General features: G+C 36.5%; 1 protein-coding gene across 1 annotated transcript in view; it reads left to right on the top strand.

Moving 5' to 3' along the window:
* Window positions 1-6743, top strand: part of ZFC3H1 (zinc finger C3H1-type containing) — a 46289-nt gene extending 39546 nt beyond the window's left edge. The window contains exons 28-35 of the mRNA XM_036917625.2: window positions 1124-1234; window positions 1502-1606; window positions 1737-1902; window positions 3024-3124; window positions 4624-4725; window positions 5342-5381; window positions 5669-5731; window positions 5860-6743. Coding sequence (XP_036773520.2) covers window positions 1124-1234; window positions 1502-1606; window positions 1737-1902; window positions 3024-3124; window positions 4624-4725; window positions 5342-5381; window positions 5669-5731; window positions 5860-5997 — 826 coding nt within the window. The 3' untranslated portion in view covers window positions 5998-6743. The remainder of the gene's footprint in view (window positions 1-1123; window positions 1235-1501; window positions 1607-1736; window positions 1903-3023; window positions 3125-4623; window positions 4726-5341; window positions 5382-5668; window positions 5732-5859) is intronic.
* The last annotated feature ends 11356 nt before the right edge of the window (window positions 6744-18099 follow it).

Genomic DNA, 18099 nt, shown 5'->3' with positions numbered 1-18099 from the left:
TTTACTGAAGTTAACCTAGGGATAGAGTCTTAACATAGATTAGATTTGAAGTCATCTCTTCTTACCTCAGTTTTCAGTTGAGGAAGCTAATTTCCTTACACGTTAAATGATTAACTCATGGTAGTAGAGATAGTTATGGCCAAGTCAGGATGATAACCTGACTTAAAAATGTCCCATTTCTTCCCTTTCTTATGGTTCCTCCCTACCCCCTAGACCCCATACAGCCTCTTTAATCCATGAAAATTTAATCCCTTAAAATAATTTTTATAATAATTGTCATTGTTAGATCAGTGTATTTCTTTTAAAAACATCATTCTTGAAGATGCTGGTGAGTGTTATACACATGGGTTCAGATATTTTGGGGGGAAAACTGAATTGGTCAAAGTCAAATATATTTCTTTACCATCAACTTCTTAGATCCTTTAATACCCTAATATGTATTGTGGTATTTCAAGAGGGAGCTATAATTTGCAGTATTTCCTTATATTACTTGATCATGGACCTCTCTGACAAGTGCCTTATAAATCAAGATGTTACAGGATACCTTTTTATTTCATGTCTAAAATTAAACCTATAATGTTGTGTGTGTATGTATGTATATGAGAGACTATTTTCAGATATCAAGGTTTGTAACTTAATTTTCTTTTATTAAGGTATCATTGATACACACTCTTATGAAGATTTTACAAGAAAAACAATGTGATTATTTCATTCACCCTTATTTATCAAGTCCCCTCCCATACCCCATTGCAGTCACTGTCCAACAGTGTAGTAATTGTAACTTAATTTTTTATAAGAAATTACAGATTTTGTAGAAAAATTTTGGATACTTGATAGTCTCATTTGTTCTCTGTTTTATTAGGTTTAATTAAATCAGTATGGTAGTTTCTAAAATTTTGGAGATATAATAAATTCATTTTAGGAAAAGGGTTATTTATGTATGTATAAAACAGCAAATAATATGTTGCTAGAGAAGTGTCCAAAGTGGTATAGACATGTGAAAACAAAGTCTCACTACTGTATAAAAACATTTCAAGAAAATTAGGTTTGAAACTGAGAATTTTTAAGTATTAGTAATCCATGCATGTATAAGCATGATTTCCAGTGGTATTTCTTTTTCCAGGTATCTCTTAAATATCCCAGGACCACTTGACATTCCAGCCCATTTATGTAAAGGGAATTTTGATGATGATATGTTTAACCACCAAATTCCTTATTTGTGGCTGATTTACTGGTGAGACATTATCTGCTGTGGAGAGAAATGTTGTATACTAGACTTGAATATGTTATTACTGAATTACACTGCTAAAATTAATCTGATACTAAAATCATTGAACCAGAATTGAAGGGATGCTAAGGTTTATATGTTATTAAAGGAGAAAGATCAAAAGAAGGATTCCATTGTAATAATAATTGTAATGTTTAAAATATACATTGTCTTTCCTTTACCTAATAGAATTGAGCTGTAGACCTACAATGTTTTCCTTCATTTTTTAAACAGCCTTTGTCATCCTCTTCAATCAAGTATTAAAGAGACAGTGGAGGCATATGAGGCAGCATTAGGGGTGGCCATGAGATCTGATATAGTGCAGAAGATTTGGATGGAGTAAGTTTAGTTCCTCTTAATAAGAATGGGATTTGGAATAAAGGCATATGGTGGGGAAAGTGGTGGTTGGCTTTCTGTAAAGAATTATTGACTTAATATTTTCTTAATTCAACTATTTTTCTTTTGGCAGTTATCTTGTCTTTGCCAATAATAGAGCTGCTGGATCCAGAAACAAAGTCCAAGAATTCAAATTTTTTACTGACTTAGTGAATAGATGTTTGGTTACAGTCCCTGCCCGATACCCCATTCCTTTTAGCAGTGCTGATTACTGGTCCAACTATGAATTTCATAATAGGGTAAGAATTTAAAACTTTTTATTGAGATGTTTATACAAAAGAAGGGGACTTAAAGTAAATAACAGCAAAACTCCTGTTTAATATCAAAGGGCTTTTCCTAGGATCACTTTCAGCATTTACTATTATTCTTGGCCATGTTTCCTACTTAACCTCTTCAAACTCTAGGAAAAGAGCTCTTTATAGTTCAGTTAAGAGAAAATGTGCATTTTGATTATGTTATATTTAAGAAAGTATAACAGTGAAGCAAAATTGAAGAGAGGTTAAGGCTTGATATATATTAAAAAAGAAAAATCAAAAGAAGTAATCATAATAGTATCTAATGTTTTGAGTAGTTGGAAATTTAGCTCCATATGGAATGAAAATTCCATAACTTCAGAGTAATTAAGAATGGGCTTATACAGTATAGAAGTTCTTTCCAATCATATTTTGTCAACCAAATAGCTATACATAGTATATAAGGAAGCTGAAATCAGATGCTGTTTAGGACTTTGAGAGTAGAATCTGCCTAATGGTACATTTATAAGGCTACCCTTGTAGGCCATGAAGCAAAGTTTTTTGTTCTTTTTTTTAAAAATTATTACCAGAAACCTCTTTCAGTTTAGTGTGGGCTAAAAACTGCTATTAAAGTTCAATGTGGATTAAAACATGTATGTATTTATTTTTTTAGTGGGGTGTTTTTCTTGCTAATCGGGATAACCAATTACTCTGCTTTGTACTTTTATGCCATTCTTTATCCCAGGATCTCAAACCACATTATGGACATTAAGTCATTTACACATGGGCATTCCATGAGCAAGATGTGGCAGGTATTATTAGCCCTATGACTTGCCCAGCTATACAGCAAGTAAAGGTAGACTCAGGAATGAAAACACGGACTCCTGGCTTCTTGTCAGTTTCTCAGTCCATGGCTCTCATCACTAGACCATACTTCCTAATTCATATTTGGAAAGACACTAATATAATTAATGGTAGGAACTATGACTCACAGCATCATACATTATTATAATTTATGCATTCATGTCTTAAAGACCATTTTGGTTTTCTCATTAAAACACATAGGTAATTGGACTTAACATTTTCTCAATTCATTTTTTGCACCTCCCCCCCCCCAACCTTTACAGGTTATTTTCTTTTATTTGAGCTGTGTTCCAAAGACCCAGCATTCCAAAACCTTGGAACGGTTTTGCTCAGTTATGCCGACTAATTCTGGACTTGCACTGAGGTAAGAAAAAATAAAGTTCTTTGGTTCTTTCCTCAATAGAATAGGCTATTCATATAAAATTATTCTTGAAAACTTCAAAAAATAGTCTGTTCTTCCACTATTTCCTCACTAATATGATACTTTAATTTAATAGTTGTTAAGCGGTCTATAGCTGTTTGTGTAAAAAGTCAGTATAATCATCTGTGCAGGTTATAAGGGGGCATATAATTCAAGTAAAGTTCATCTGTGTTCCCTAAACACATACATTATAAGCAGTAAGCATGTTTTGCATGCAAAGGAATATTGCTGAAGAGGTTTTTAAAGTTTTAGAGAGCAGCCAACTACGTATGTTTTGGTTACTATGACTTGACTTGTTTTCATATAGGTCAGTCACTCAAATGCATGCATCGAGTCTTCTTGGCATACTCATTTATAATGCAGATGCCTGAGCTGGAGCCCTTAAACCAGTTGAGAAGTACTTATCTACAGATCTCATACATTCAATTTGAAGGAGATTTCTGCGCATTTCTCTGTAGTTTCTCTACTCTGATAGGGTAAACCTATTTTCCCCTTCAAAAATTATGCTTTCTTTTAATTCAGAAAGATACTCAGCATGCTAATGCTTTGACTTCTACTGTGTAGCCAAATGCATTCCCACTGCATCAGTTGTGTCTTACATATCTGAGTTTGTTTTATGGACCATAAGATAGCTAAAATATTTATCAAATATTCTCTTATGTTTTAAAGTATTTATGTTCTACTTAGCATGTATGTGGGAAAATGATATGAGGTTGAAAAAATTCCAAAACCTAAGGCCTGATAAAAATGGCCATAGTGTTGTATAATGAAGATTTTTAATAAGCATGCTAATCTGCAGAAGCTAATTACAGAAAATTATATTACAGAACATCGCTTTTGGTAAAACTCATGAAATAGAAACTGTGGTTATATTTTAGCTAGTGTTTATTATGACCGGTGTTTTGGAATAAAGGTAGTTTAACTTGGTATGTTGGTAAAGATCCACTTCTGTGTTTGGATACTTATTTCCTTGTGGACATCCTTTTCTTTTTTTTTTTTTTTTTTTTTTTTTTTCAGAATAGAGAATGTAATACTTAGACACTGTACTTAAGATGTAGCTCACGAAACATTCACAATTAAATATATTCTCTTTCTATAAAGAGAGAAAGATATCAGGAAAATTACATGAATATATCAAGTCATTATTTTAGAAAATCTTGGGAAAGAAGGCACCTGGAGTGTAATTTGGAGAGAATATGTTGGTATAGAAATACGTAGGCCTTACTGTAGCTTGTTGAAGATGTCATGGGTCTTGACTGGACCTCTTGTTAGTTTGCTCCAAGGTAATTTTTCTAAGAGGCATTCTGCAAGTGCTTGCCTAATAGCCTTGATGGAATTTAAGTGACTAAAATTGTACCTCATCAGACATTCTGCTTGTAGAGCACATTTGGGGTTCCCTGCACTTGCAATGCTTTGTTCATTTTCCTGAATGTACTTTACAGGCTACTTCAACATGAATGGGAAGAAAGCAATGTTCAGATTCTGAAACTTCAAGCCAAGATGTTTACATATAATATCCCAACATGCCTGGCCACCTGGAAAATGTAATGCAACAATCATGTACATGTCTTTATAGCTATTGCTTTTATTTATAAGGTTTGCTCCAGACAGGTAAATCTGAAACGACATTTTAATTTTTTTCCTGGATAGATCTCTATTCTAAATTTGTTTTTGGCACTTGCTGAGGTTTTATGCCAAGAATGACATACAGTGTTCATTAACATTTGCTTCTAAAAGCAAAGTGAAAAGTTTAAATTTTCCTTGGAGAACATTTAGATAATAATACTGTTAAATGAATCTATTATATACATTTTAAGACCATCTCTTTTGAAATGCGGGGTTTTCCTCGTGTTATGGTCTGATGCTATCTTTTAAAGGTCTTGATGCCAGGTATTTTTTAGTAGTAATTATGAGCATTTTTCATGAACTTTATTTATGTTCAAAACACTGGTCTGCTTCATTCTTGTAAAGTTGATAAAAATTCTTGAATTTTTCTTTTCACTATAGGTTACCCTCCTTGGAAGTTTAGCCTGTTACTTTCAGGAAGTTTTGTACTCAGATTCCCACAGTCAGTATTCTGCCAGTGGTAGTATCTCATTTTGTTCAAAGATATATAAATTTTTCTTTTCCCTTTTCTATATTCCTTTTTTTTTTTCTTAGAGCCATTGCTGCTGAGATTGTTCTAAAGGGACAAAGAGAGGTAAGCCATAATTGATTATCACATGGGTCACTTTTTAAAAGCTATTCTGCCTCTGTTATTGACTTCTCAATTTAAAAGGATTAAAGCATAGAAACGTTAACATTCTAAGGATTCTAAATGTTTGGAAACTCCAAAATCCAATGTGATCATTTTGTCCTGAATGGTCTTATATTATGAAATACCATTCAAATAGGATTATGATGGTGTTTTACCGTTCAAATAGTTAGGATTATGAAGGCGTTTTCATCATGTTTCCTGATAGAACTGTGTGTATATCTATCTTATAGGTTCACCGTTTATATCAGAGAGCCTTACAGAAGTTACCTCTTTGTGCATCACTGTGGAAAGATGTAATGCTTTTTTTCTTTTATTTCATCTTGAAGTTATCCTACATTTTTCTGCATGTGCCATATCCATTGATGTGGTAATGCTCAAAATCTGGCTAAGTCTTACTTCTGTGCTTCCCTGTCTTTTACAGCAACTCTTGTTTGAAGCATCAGAAGGAGGTAAAACTGATAACCTGAGAAAACTAGTTTCCAAGTGCCAAGAGATTGGAGTCAGCCTAAATGAGCTCTTAAATTTAAGCAGTTACAAAACAGAAAGCAAGAATCATTGAACACTGGGTACAGTCAGTTCTAAGCCCTTATAATAATTGCCAAAATTATTTGAATGATCCTTCAAGATTAGGCTGATCCCTGGCTAAGGTCTGTGTAAAGCAGACAAGCATTACTATCTTACCAAGTCCCCTACAATATCCTATCCTCAAAACCGGAAGCAATGAACATGACTCTCTTCAGTTGGATAAATGAACTTCCTGTTTGGCCTGCTTCTAGGCCCTGCCAGATTCTCATAACATCATGTACGTAAGTATAGTTCCTCAAAGTGACTGACATTTATTTTAATTTTGCTTTGTTTTTGTTTTTATTTTATTTTTTACCTTTCCCCCTTCCTTTATGTTGTGCTATTCCTGATTCACTTGACACTCTCTGATGCCTGAGAGATTTCTTGTTTGGGATTTAATTTCCAGGGCTGTGTTTACAGTAAAAAGCAGGCAGTCCCTTTTAGTTCTTCCTCTTAAACCTTTTGAGATTCTTCATTTCAGGATTTAAAACTTAAGCAGTCCATCTTAAGGGAAGTGTAACTGCCATGCCACAAGTCTGCTAGTTGCACTGGAATGCTCTAACAGGGTTGTCTATTGCCCTTTTCTACGTTCTGGACTCCTTGCCGAGACTGTTTAACTTGAAGATTAAAGAAACTATTGCAAATGCCAGTGCATCAGAACCTAAGAGTGATCAAATATTATGTGCAATTTTTTTGTAAAGAAATTTTAATTTATAATAAAGTTTAACAGTTTAAAGAACAGTTAATATTTGAACTGCTTTGTATTGAAATACTACTTTGTAGTATTAAAATTGTTTATACACAAAATATTTTTAATATAAGTTAACTTTTTAAAAAATGTTGCTGTCTTTATTCACTTTTCACACTCTGGTGGGAAAAGGGATGAAGTAGGAGATATGGATATTCACCATAATTATGTCAATACTTTTTTATCTTGAACTTGCTTTCCCATAAAAACATTCCAGTGGCTCTGATTCATGAGAAGACGGGTCCATGGGTCCTGTTCTGCTTGAGGACATTGAACAGATAGGTTTGCACTACCATTAAACTCCTTGTTAAGACTACAGTGTTTAGAAAGTACCTCCCAAATGTAGTCTGAATGATTTGCTTAGTGACATTCTGTCTTATTTGATTATCAATATGATCATATAGAAAGAAGACCTGGCTTTATGTTCAGTGTGTTTTCAGTCTACATTGGGTTGTAAGCACCCGCTAGAAAAGTTAATGAAACAAACTGTCAGAAATCTTGTCTTAGAGCTTTAGTGCTGTCTACTCATGGAAGGCAGAGTGGGGCCCCGTGAAATACTAGGCACTTTGTACATCTCTGTACATGTACATTGGTTTAATGTTTACTTGAAATAAAACTATGTTTTGAGGCCCTAGTATGGGCCTGCCAGGTAGTGCCTATTTGGCTAGTAAGTGCTGCCTGGTGAGGTCAAGAAGGAAACCCATCTTCCTAGTGTCTTTCATGAAGCTGAATAGAGATTATTTTTTTCCTAAAACCAAAGAAATTTGCATGGCAGATAGTAATCCCAGAGGTGTATCCCTTCATTTGACTATTTAACCTTGAAAACTTTTCCTGCTCTGATTATTTGAAAATCATTGTCAGGTGCTTGGAAAAATATTTCCAGTCTGTACCCCCTCCTCCCCCTTGGTGTAATGGTTTTGGTGTTAACTGAAATGTCTCAGTAATTTTTTGGAGACAGTGCTAAGTTTTGGACTTCTGTATATTCTAAAACCTATGATTTGTTGCATTAGCAATTCCATCAGTAGTAGCTTTTGCCGTTTTTACATTTGCTTTACATTTTACAGTTGTTTTGGTACATGCAACTCCAAGGTCCAGCCATACAGGCTATACTCCAACAACTCCAGGGGTCGCCACTCTCACGCTGTAGTAGGCATGCAGGCAGAGGCCTAGCCTGTATTATGCAGCTGCTTCCTTTTTGATCAGTTGTTATACTGCTTTTTAAAATCATGAAGCTATCTTACAGAAATTATACTGTCTTGTTTCACCTCTTCTTTCGGTCATTTTACAAACTCACTTTAACCTAAACAAAAATAGAGCAAAAACTGCTTACAGGTGAGGTATATGTACCTGTCATCCTTCCATATTCAGTTTTACTTGTTTCTAATGAAATGCTTTCATTAAAAATTAGAATTAGAATATTAAACAAAATTTGCGGTTAAAGTTGATAGAATTACTGTAACATGAATGTAATATTTAACGTACTGTATGACTAAAGTCTTTCTTTGGGCATAGAAATGTCATGCAGTGAGAAAAGATTACTCATTGAGAACTGTAGTCTCTGCTCTCTCCCACTCCCGCCAGGGGAGAAAAACACAAAAGAGGCATTTTAGGCTGTGGGGTTTTATCTCTGGAAGTGGTGTAGCAGATTGCGGTGTATTTTTATGTGTTTTTCTTCATTTTAGAGAACAACCTAATATTTCTATTTGTCTTTTAACGGAAAGTGGACCTTGTAATGTTGTCACTGGATTATCTAAGGCGGTTTGCTTTCAATTAAAGGGCATATAAACTTACATCATAAAGCAAGCAGGAATCTCCAGGTGCAACATCTAAGAGCTAAAGGCACTAAGCAGACAAGCAAAAGGTGATTAAGACTGACAACAAATGTAGGACTTTATTGAAGATTGTAGTTCAAATATTTATTTTTCAAGGTTGTTTAAAAAGTAGGAACTTGTGGCTGTAATACAAAGCAGGGCCAATGTTCTTGCTTGAAGCTGTCATACATTCACGGAAAAGTCATAATTTTCCCTAAGTTGACTTACATATGTGTGTTTACATTAGTGTGAGGGAAGAGTGGGGAAATACAGTGTTAGTGACCTTTCAGGTTTTGGGATTATGCCTGCAAGTGTGTCATTGCCTCTCAGTATAAATTAACAGTAATTTTTTGGAACATTTTGGACAAGAGCTTTTAAAGAGAAGGCAGACTTCTAGGGAACATTTTTGATACTGTTTCTTTTCTGTCTCTTTCACAATTGGGTTCTTACCTTTCCAAGCTGTGGTACTGTAGCTTAGGTAGCTGAGTTGAAAAAGAGTTTTCTATTTATGGAGGGCTTTATTCCATATACCACCAAAAGTCCCCTCACTTTCTGTTCTTTAGTTATGTGTTTACTATTTGGGGGGCCCATGAACCAGCCACCTAAGGACATGCTTCCCCACTTGGTCCTCATTTCCATCTCCCACCACCACTCACGTAATGCCTTCTGTAATAGTTGTGCAGGACTTTTTGAGTACTACTTGACTGAGATGTCTGAAATAAATGTGAAAGGAGTTTTCGATTTTTCTTTCTGACATCTTTGAGGTAGATAATAGAGAGCTATATCTGTCTTTCATAAATGGTAAAATGGATATAGAATTTGTCTCCACTTTTCATATCACAAGGACCCCACAACATATTTTCAGAGGCTTTGCAGTGAACAATCAGGCATCTTTTCATTTTAGAATCAATTTGAGCTAGATACTCTCAATACAAAGATGAAAAAAGAGGTCTCTGACTCTTAATAGGTATATGCCAAAGAAGCATCTCCAAAGGGGTTCCAAATTTGGATTGGACATTAAGAAGGTCTCCCTGCATGGAAATTGTTAGCTAAGTCAGAAAGTAAGAGGAGGAAAATTGAGGTCAGTAATAATATCTTTAAAAATTAGGTGGTACTTACATCTGAATATTGTAGAATATTCATAGGTGGTAATTACATCTGAATATTCCATTTTGTATATGTACCACATCTTCTTTATCCATTCATCTACTGATGGACACTTAGGTTGTTTCCATTTCTTGGCTATTGTAAATAGTGCTGTGATAAACATAGGGGTTCATCTGTTTTTTTTTAAACTGGGCTGCTGCATTCTTAGGGTAAATTCCTAGAAGTGGAATTCCTGGGTCAAATGGTATTTTCTATTTTGAGCTTTTTGAGGAACCTCCATACTGCTTTCCACAATGGTTGAACTAATTTACATTCCCACCAGCAGTGTAGGAGGATTCCCCTTTCTCCACAACGTCACCAACATTTGTGTATTTTTTAAAACTTCCTAATAAGTGTTGGCGAGGATGTGGAGAAAAGGGAACCCTCCTATATTGTTGGTGGGGATGTCAATTGGTGCAGCCACTGTGGAAAGCAGTATGGAGGTTCTCAGAACTAAAAACAGAAATACCATTTGACCCAGTAATTCCACTCCTAGAAATTTACCCTAAGAAAACAAAATACCTGATTCAGAAAGATGCATGCGCCCCTCTGTTTATTGCTGCATTATTTACAATAGCCAATAGATGGAAGCAACTTGTGTCCATCAATAGGTGATTGGATGAAGAAGAGTTGGTACATACACACAATGGAATATTATTCAGCCATTTAAAAAATCCTGCCATTTGCAACAACATGGATGGATCTAGAGGGTATTATATGCTCAGTGAAATAAGCCAGGTGGAGAAAGATAAATACCACATGGTTTCACTTACTTGTCGAATATAAATACAAAGCAAAAGAGGAAGAACAAAACAGCATTAGGCTCGTAGACACCAAGAAGGGACTAGTGGCTACCAAGGGGAAGGGGTTGGGGTGGATGGATGGGGAAGGGTGAGGGGAATAGAGGGGCACAAAAGTTCTCAATCATAATGTAAGTTGGTCATGGGGATGGTACAGCATGGGTATGGAGAACATAGCCAATGATTCTGTAGCATCTTCCTATGTTGACAGACAGTGGCTGTCATAGTGGGGGCAAGGATTTAACATGGGTAACTGTTGAACCAATATGTGTATACTTAAACCTAATACAAGATTATATATATTTTTTAAAGTACCCATAACATTTAAAAAAAAGCTTCCTAAAATACTTGTTTGGCATTGTGCTAATTCATTCATAACTGACAGTTTGTTAGGATGACAGGTAAGACACGTAAAACTCCATAGCAGCCACATATGTCCAAAAGAGTAACTTTTTGGGGCTCATTGTGTTTCAAAATCCACGTGAACCTGGCTGAGTGGCTTACTAGGCCCAATTTAAACAGTTGATGTGGAGGGTCTGATTGGAAGTACAACTACTACTAGTTCTTTTTTTCCTTCTTTCTTTGTTTTCACTTAATGCCTTGGGTGACATAGGAATCAAATTCTACTTTGAGTATTTGCTAGTATTATCCATAACTTGCAGAACCTTGTTTCATTTCCAGTTAAGGCTACAAAGTTATATTCCATTACTCTCTTTAAAAGAGTCATCGTTATTTTTCTCTAAATATAGAACTATCTGGAGATTGCCCAGTCTCCAGTGTTTTAAACTGATTTTTCTGAATGACACATTTAAAAAATTTTGGTATTATTAATCTACAATTACATGAGGAACATTATGTTTACTAGACTCCCCCCATCACCAAGTCCCCCCCACAAACCCCATTACAGTCACTGTCCATCAGCGTAGTAAGATGCTGTAGAATCATTACTTGTCTTCTCTATGTTGTACAGCACTCCCCATGCCCCATCCCACATTATACATGCTAATCATAAGGCCCCCTTTATTCTCCTCCCCCTTATCCCTCCCTTTCCACCCATTCTCCCCAGTACCTTTCCCTTTGGTAACTGTTAGTCCATACTTGGGTTCTGTGAGTCTGCTGCTGTTTTGCTCCTTCAGTTTTTTCTATGTTCTTATACTCCATGGATGAGTGAAATCATTTGGTACTTGTCTTTCTCCACCTGGCTTATTTCACTGAGCATAATACCCTCTAGCTCCATCCATGTTGTTGCAAATGGTAGGATTTGTTTTCTTCTTATGGCTGAATAATATTCCATTTTGTATATGTACCACATTTTCTTTATCCATTCATCTACTGATGGACACTTAGGTTGCTTCCATTTCTTGGCTATTGTAAATAGTGCTGCAATAAACATAGGGATGCATCTGTCTTTTTCAAACTGGGCTGCTGCATTCTTAGGGTAAATTCCTAGAAGTGGAATTCCTGGGTCAAATGGTATTTCTATTTTCAGCTTTTTGAGGAACCTCCATACTGCTTTCCACAATGGTTGAACTAATTTACATTCCCACCAGCAGTGTAGGAGGGTTCCCCTTTCTCCACAACCTCACCAACATTTGTTGTCTTTGATTGGTGGTGATCCTTACTGGTGTGAGGTGATATCTCACTGTGGTTTTAATTTGCATTTCTCTGATGACTAGTGATGTGGAGTGAATGACACATTTTTAGCCCAATATCAAATGTTTCATTCAGTGGAAGGAACTCAGTAATACCAGGAATAAAATAGTTCAGTTGGAAACGAAAATCATGAGCTGAGAAGGAATATGTGCTTTCTGGTTTCATCAATAAAGCAGAAGATCCACAATATCTGAGGTCAATTTGGCCTTAAGTGTTATGACTTGTGTGTACTGCTGAGTCTGACTTTTTTCCTCTAGTTTAAAGATACAACTTAACTGCATAGAAGACAGTGAATAAACGCTATGTGTGAGTCAGTTGTATCACAAATACCATAGAATAACGAGTACTTTTATGCAAGACAAATCATTATATTTTGTACTCACCGTATAAATGAGTATGACTCTTGGAAGGCCATCTTCTGTGCATTAAAACCTAAATCCAAGCATGAAAAACATTGCTCTTTTAAGCTGTTTTAAGAATACACCACACTTGCCTTTTACTTAGTAATTTGAAAGCGTAAAGATTACCACTCAGTCAAAATCAAAGGAGGGTTTAGAGTATTGCTTGATTGATGAAGCAAATTAAGTCTTGCAAATATTCTTTCCTAGTGATGTAAGCTTTATGAAAAGAACTGGCAGCCGGCAGCCTATGGAAGCTGAACCAGTTAGAGTGATGGAATGCTGGTGAGCTGTTTGCAGTAGTGGAGGCAATTGGCATCTGCTGCCAAGGCCAAAACAGCTTGGCACAACATAGTCACAATTAGGAGACTGCCTGTGGACAGATTTGGCACTTCATGCTCATTGAAATGGAGCTACAAAGAAATAGTTTCAGGAAATAGAGGAGTGTGAATGAATGTGAGTAATGAAAAAAGCTCCTATCTAAAAGGTCTGGATATTAAATTTAGCTCCATTGCTAACTGTGATGCTGACAGGCCATTTCATTTCTCCTTGGCTCTGTTTCCATATGTACAAAATATGGGAATATGTGCACTTACCTCAGGGGTGTTGAGAGATCACATAATAGAAATTATCTTTAAAAAATAATACTTTGAGTTTGGGATCATTTTCCAAAAATTTGAGGACAAAGAGATGCTGCAAAATAATTTGTTTTTGCACAATTTCATTACCATCAGTTGGAGCACTGCCAACAGAAAAACACTGCCTTCTAAATTCATTGGCTCATTCCCGGTGTTGTTAATGCCCAAAATAACAGATGAAACTATCCATTAGCAGATGATCTTAACTTGAGGTTAAGTCAGAAGGGATCAGTGTGAAGATCTTGCCTGCTTCTATTTTCAATTCTGAGGATTCTCAACATGCTAGCTGTGCTACTTTTGTTGTGTAATGGAAGATACAGTCTAAAACTTTATTCAGGACTCAGTTTTCACTTACAGATAGGTCTAGAAAGAGCATCCATTGCTAATTTAAGTGCAGACAGCAGCCAATAATCTAAGCCACTTCCCACATTTTTTTATCAGAGTTCCTTATGAAGGATGTGGCAATATTAAAGTGTACTTACTCTTTCAGGCAGAAGTAATGACCTAATCAGGCAAGAGGACTTTCATAAAGTTTGCATGATCCCCAAACTGGAAGACAATCCTCAGGAAGCATACTTTTTAAGAGAAGGGATTGCTTTTTTCCTTTTAACTATGATTTTACTTTGCTGTAATGAGGCCAAACCTGGTGGGAGCTCTGGTCCCAGTGATGGAAAGATTAAAAACCACAGGATGTAGAGCAAAGGGTAATTGGTAACATTTGCTTCTGGTGATTGGTTTATACACTACTAAATAAAACCAATGTGATTGTGTCGGGGGTGGGGGAATAAAGAGGATGAGTCAAAATAACTAAGAGTTAAAATTCAGAGCTTCCGGTATGTTGCAAATGAGTCTGCTGTGTTAGTATTGACAAAAAGGAAAAGAGTAGTGGCTTAAACAAGATAGAAGTTTCTCTCAAGTAGGTTGACCAGGGCCGACTTATATAGCATCTATTATGATAGAGACCCAGGAAGCTTCTGTCTTACTCTATCCTGTATGACCTCCATTCTCAATGGAGGCTGCCCCATATGGTTCTGCTGGCCTTTTCCTGAACATGTCCAGAGGCTGAAATAGTAGGGGCTGAAATTAAGCCCAGGATCTGCTTATTCCTAGGACACTTAAGTTGGCCTGGAGGAAGGCGTGTGTTTTCTAATTCTAATTTTCTTCTAACAAAGTCTCCAAGTTATATGAGAAGGGTGGGCCTTTTTCTAAATAGCACAACATGGGCAGTGGTCCTGATGATTCCAAATGGCTTTTCCAGTCCCCGCCCTTTGTTCACACACCATTTACTAGGAAGTTAAAAAAAACAAACTTACTCTCTTAAGAGTACTTCCTAGAAGCTGAATATAACCACATCTGCTTTTGTCACATTGTTCAGAACATAGCCACTTGGCCACAGCAAGGGAGGCTGGGAATTGTAGTCTTCATTTTGGGTGGCTATGTGGACAGCAAAGACTCAAAGATGAAGGACAAAATACCTATTTTAGAACAGCTAAACATATTTGCCACACCACCATCACAGTAACCAGACTAGGCATCCCTCATTTTATTGTACTTCACTTTATTGTGTTTTGCAGATACCGCATTATGTTTTACAAATCGCGTTATGGCAACCCTGTGGTGAGCTGGTCTATTGGCACCCTTTTTTCCAGCAGTGTTTGCTCTCTTCAGGTCTCTGTCACATTTCAGTAATTCTTGCAAATATTTTCAGTATTTTTATATTTGTTATGGAGATCGGTGATCTCTGATGTGATGTTACTATTGTAATTGTTTTGGGGCATCACAAATTGCACCCATTTAAGATATGAACTTAATCGACAAATGTATGTGTCCTGATTGTTCTGCTGACTGGCCATTCCCCCATCTCCCTCTCAAGCCTCCCTACTCCCTGAGACACAACAATAATGAAATTAGGCCAATTAATAACTCTACAGTGCCCCCTAAAGTGTTCAAGTGAAAGGAAGAGTGTCGTCTCACTAAGACAAAAGCTAGAAATGAGTAAGCTTAGGGAGGAAGGCATGCCAAAAGCTGAGGTAGGCTGAAAGCTAGTCCTCTTGCACCAAAAGCCAAGTTGTGAATGCAGACAAAAAGTTCTTGAAATTTTAAGTACTACAGTGAACACATGCATGATAAGAGTGTAGTGCTGATAGCAGAAAGTTTGAGTAGTCCAGAGGGAAGATCAAATCAGCCCCAACAGTACCTTGAGCCAAAGCCTAACCCAGAGCAAGGCTCTAACTCTTCAGTTCTATGAGGATGAAAGGGATGAGGAAGCAGCAGAAGACAAGTTTGAAATTAGCAGAGGCTGTTTCATGAGGCTTAAGGAAAGAAGCCATCTTCATAATGTTGAGGTGATGAGTTTCTATTCCTTGATTGTTTGTGTGGCAACAAAGAACTAAAGGGAAAAGACACAGTAGTAAAGCAGAATGAGTTTTATTTGAATATTCTCTAATGAGTCAAGGTAGATAACGGCAGGCTTACTTGCTCTAGGACATAGAGAGTGAAGACTTATGCTTACAGTCTGGAAAATGGGATGGAACAGCAAAGTGCCAAAGACAACATTGAAATTGGCTTAACAGTAAGGAGTCTTTAAAGATAACCACTCCAAGAAAGGGAAGTGTGGGCAACCTTGGAGAAGAGGAGGCTCACCTAAAGGCTGGGACTCTGTCTTTAAAGGCTTTCAAGAAGTGGGCAAAGGTAATAAGGAATAGAGCAGAAATGAATAAAATAGAGAAGAATAAAACAATAGAATCAATGAAAGCAGGAGCTGGTTCTTCGAGAAAATAAAATAGATAAGCCTCTAGCCAGACTTACTAATAGAAAAAGAAACTTTATGCACATAGAATCAGAAATGAGAAAGGAAAAATCACTACGGACACCACAGCAATACAAAGAATTATGAGAGAATACTATGAAAAATTATATGCCAACAAACTGGATAACCTAGAAGAAATGGACAAGTTTCTAGAAAAATAAAACCTCCAAGGCTGACCCAGAAAGAAAAAGAAAATATGAACAGACCAATTACCAACAACGAAATTGAATTGGTAATCAAAAAACTAAGAACAAAACTCCTGAACCATATGGTTTCACAGCTGAATTTTATCAAACATGTAGTAAAGACCTAATACCCATCCTCCTTAAAGTTTTCCAAAAAGTTGAAGAGGCAGGAATACTCCCAAACTTATTCTATGAGGCCATCATCACTCTAATACCAAAACCAGACAAAGACACCACAAAAAAAGAAAATTACAGACCAATATCCCTGATGAACGTAGATGCAAAAATACTCAACAAAATATTAGCAAACCGAATTCGAAAATACATCAAGAGGGTCATACACCATGACCAGGTGGGATTCATCCCAGGGATGCAAGGACGGTACAACATTCAAAAATCCATCAACATCATCCACCACATCAACAAAAAGGACAAAAACCACATGATCATCTCCATAGATGCTGAAAAAGCATTTGACAAAATTCAACATCCATTCATGATAAAAACTCTCAACAAAATGGGCATACAGGGCAAGTACCTCAACATAATAAAGGCCATATATGATAAACCCACAGCTAACATCATACTGAACAGCGAGAGGCTGAAAGCTTTTCCTCTCAGATCGGGAACAAGACAGGGATGCCCACTCTCCCCACTGTTATTCAACGTGGTACTGGAGGTCCTAGCCACGGCAATCAGACAAAACAAAGAAATACAAGGAATCCAGATCGGTAAAGAAGAAGTCAAACTGTCACTATTTGCAGATGACATGATATTGTACATAAAAAACCCTAAAGACTCCACTGCAAAACTACTAGAACTAATATCAGAATTCAGCAAAGTTGCAGGATACAAAATTAACACACAGAAATCTGTAGCTTTCCTATACACTAACAATGAACTAATAGAAAGAGAAATCAAGAAAACAATTCCATTCACAATAGCATCAAAAAGAATAAAACACCTAGGAATAAACCGAATGAAGGAAGTGAAAGACCTATACCCTGAAAACTCCAAGACACTCTTAAGAGAAATTAAAGAGGTCACTAACAAATGGAAACTCATTCCATACTCCTGGCTAGGAAGAATTAATATCGTCAAAATGGCCATCCTGCCCAAAGCAATATACAGATTCGATGCAGTCCCTATCAAATTACCAACAGCATTCTTCAATGAACTGGAACAAATAGTTCAAAAATTCATATGGAACTGTCAAAGACCCCGAATAGCCAACGCAATCCTGAGAAGGAAGAATAAAGTGGGGGGGGGGGATCTCACTCCCCAACTTCAAGCTCTACTAGAAAGGCACAGTAATCAAGACAATTTGGTACTGGCACAAGAACAGAGCCACAGACCAGTGGAACAGAATAGAGACTCTAGACATTAACCCAAACATATATGGCCAATTAATATTTGATAAAGGAGCCATGGACATACAATGGGGAAATGACAGTCTCTTCAACAGATGGTGCTGGCAAAACTGGACAGCTACATGTAAGAGAATGAAACTGGATCACTGTCTAACCCCATACACAAAAGTAAACTCCAAATGGATCAAAGACCTGAATGTAAGTCATGAAACCATAAAACTCTTAGAAAAAAACATAGGCAAAAATCTTATGGACATAAACATGAGTGACTTCTTCATGAACATATCTCCCCGGGCAAGGGAAACAAAGGCAAAAATGAACAAATGGGACTATATCAAGCTGAAAAGCTGTACAGCAAAGGACACCATCAATAGAACAAAAAGGTATCCTACAGTATGGGAGAACATATTCATAAATGACAGATCTGATAAAGGATTGACATCCAAAATATATAAAGAGCTCACACACCTCAACAAACAAAAAGCAAATAATCCAATTAAAAAATGGGCAGAGGAGCTGAATAGACAGTTCTCTAAAGA

The sequence above is a fragment of the Manis pentadactyla genome, chromosome 10 (assembly GCF_030020395.1).
Source record: "Manis pentadactyla isolate mManPen7 chromosome 10, mManPen7.hap1, whole genome shotgun sequence".
NCBI classification, from domain to species: Eukaryota; Metazoa; Chordata; class Mammalia; order Pholidota; family Manidae; genus Manis; species Manis pentadactyla.
Note: the sequence above shows the minus strand (reverse complement) of the source record. Positions and strands in the feature narration are given on the sequence as shown.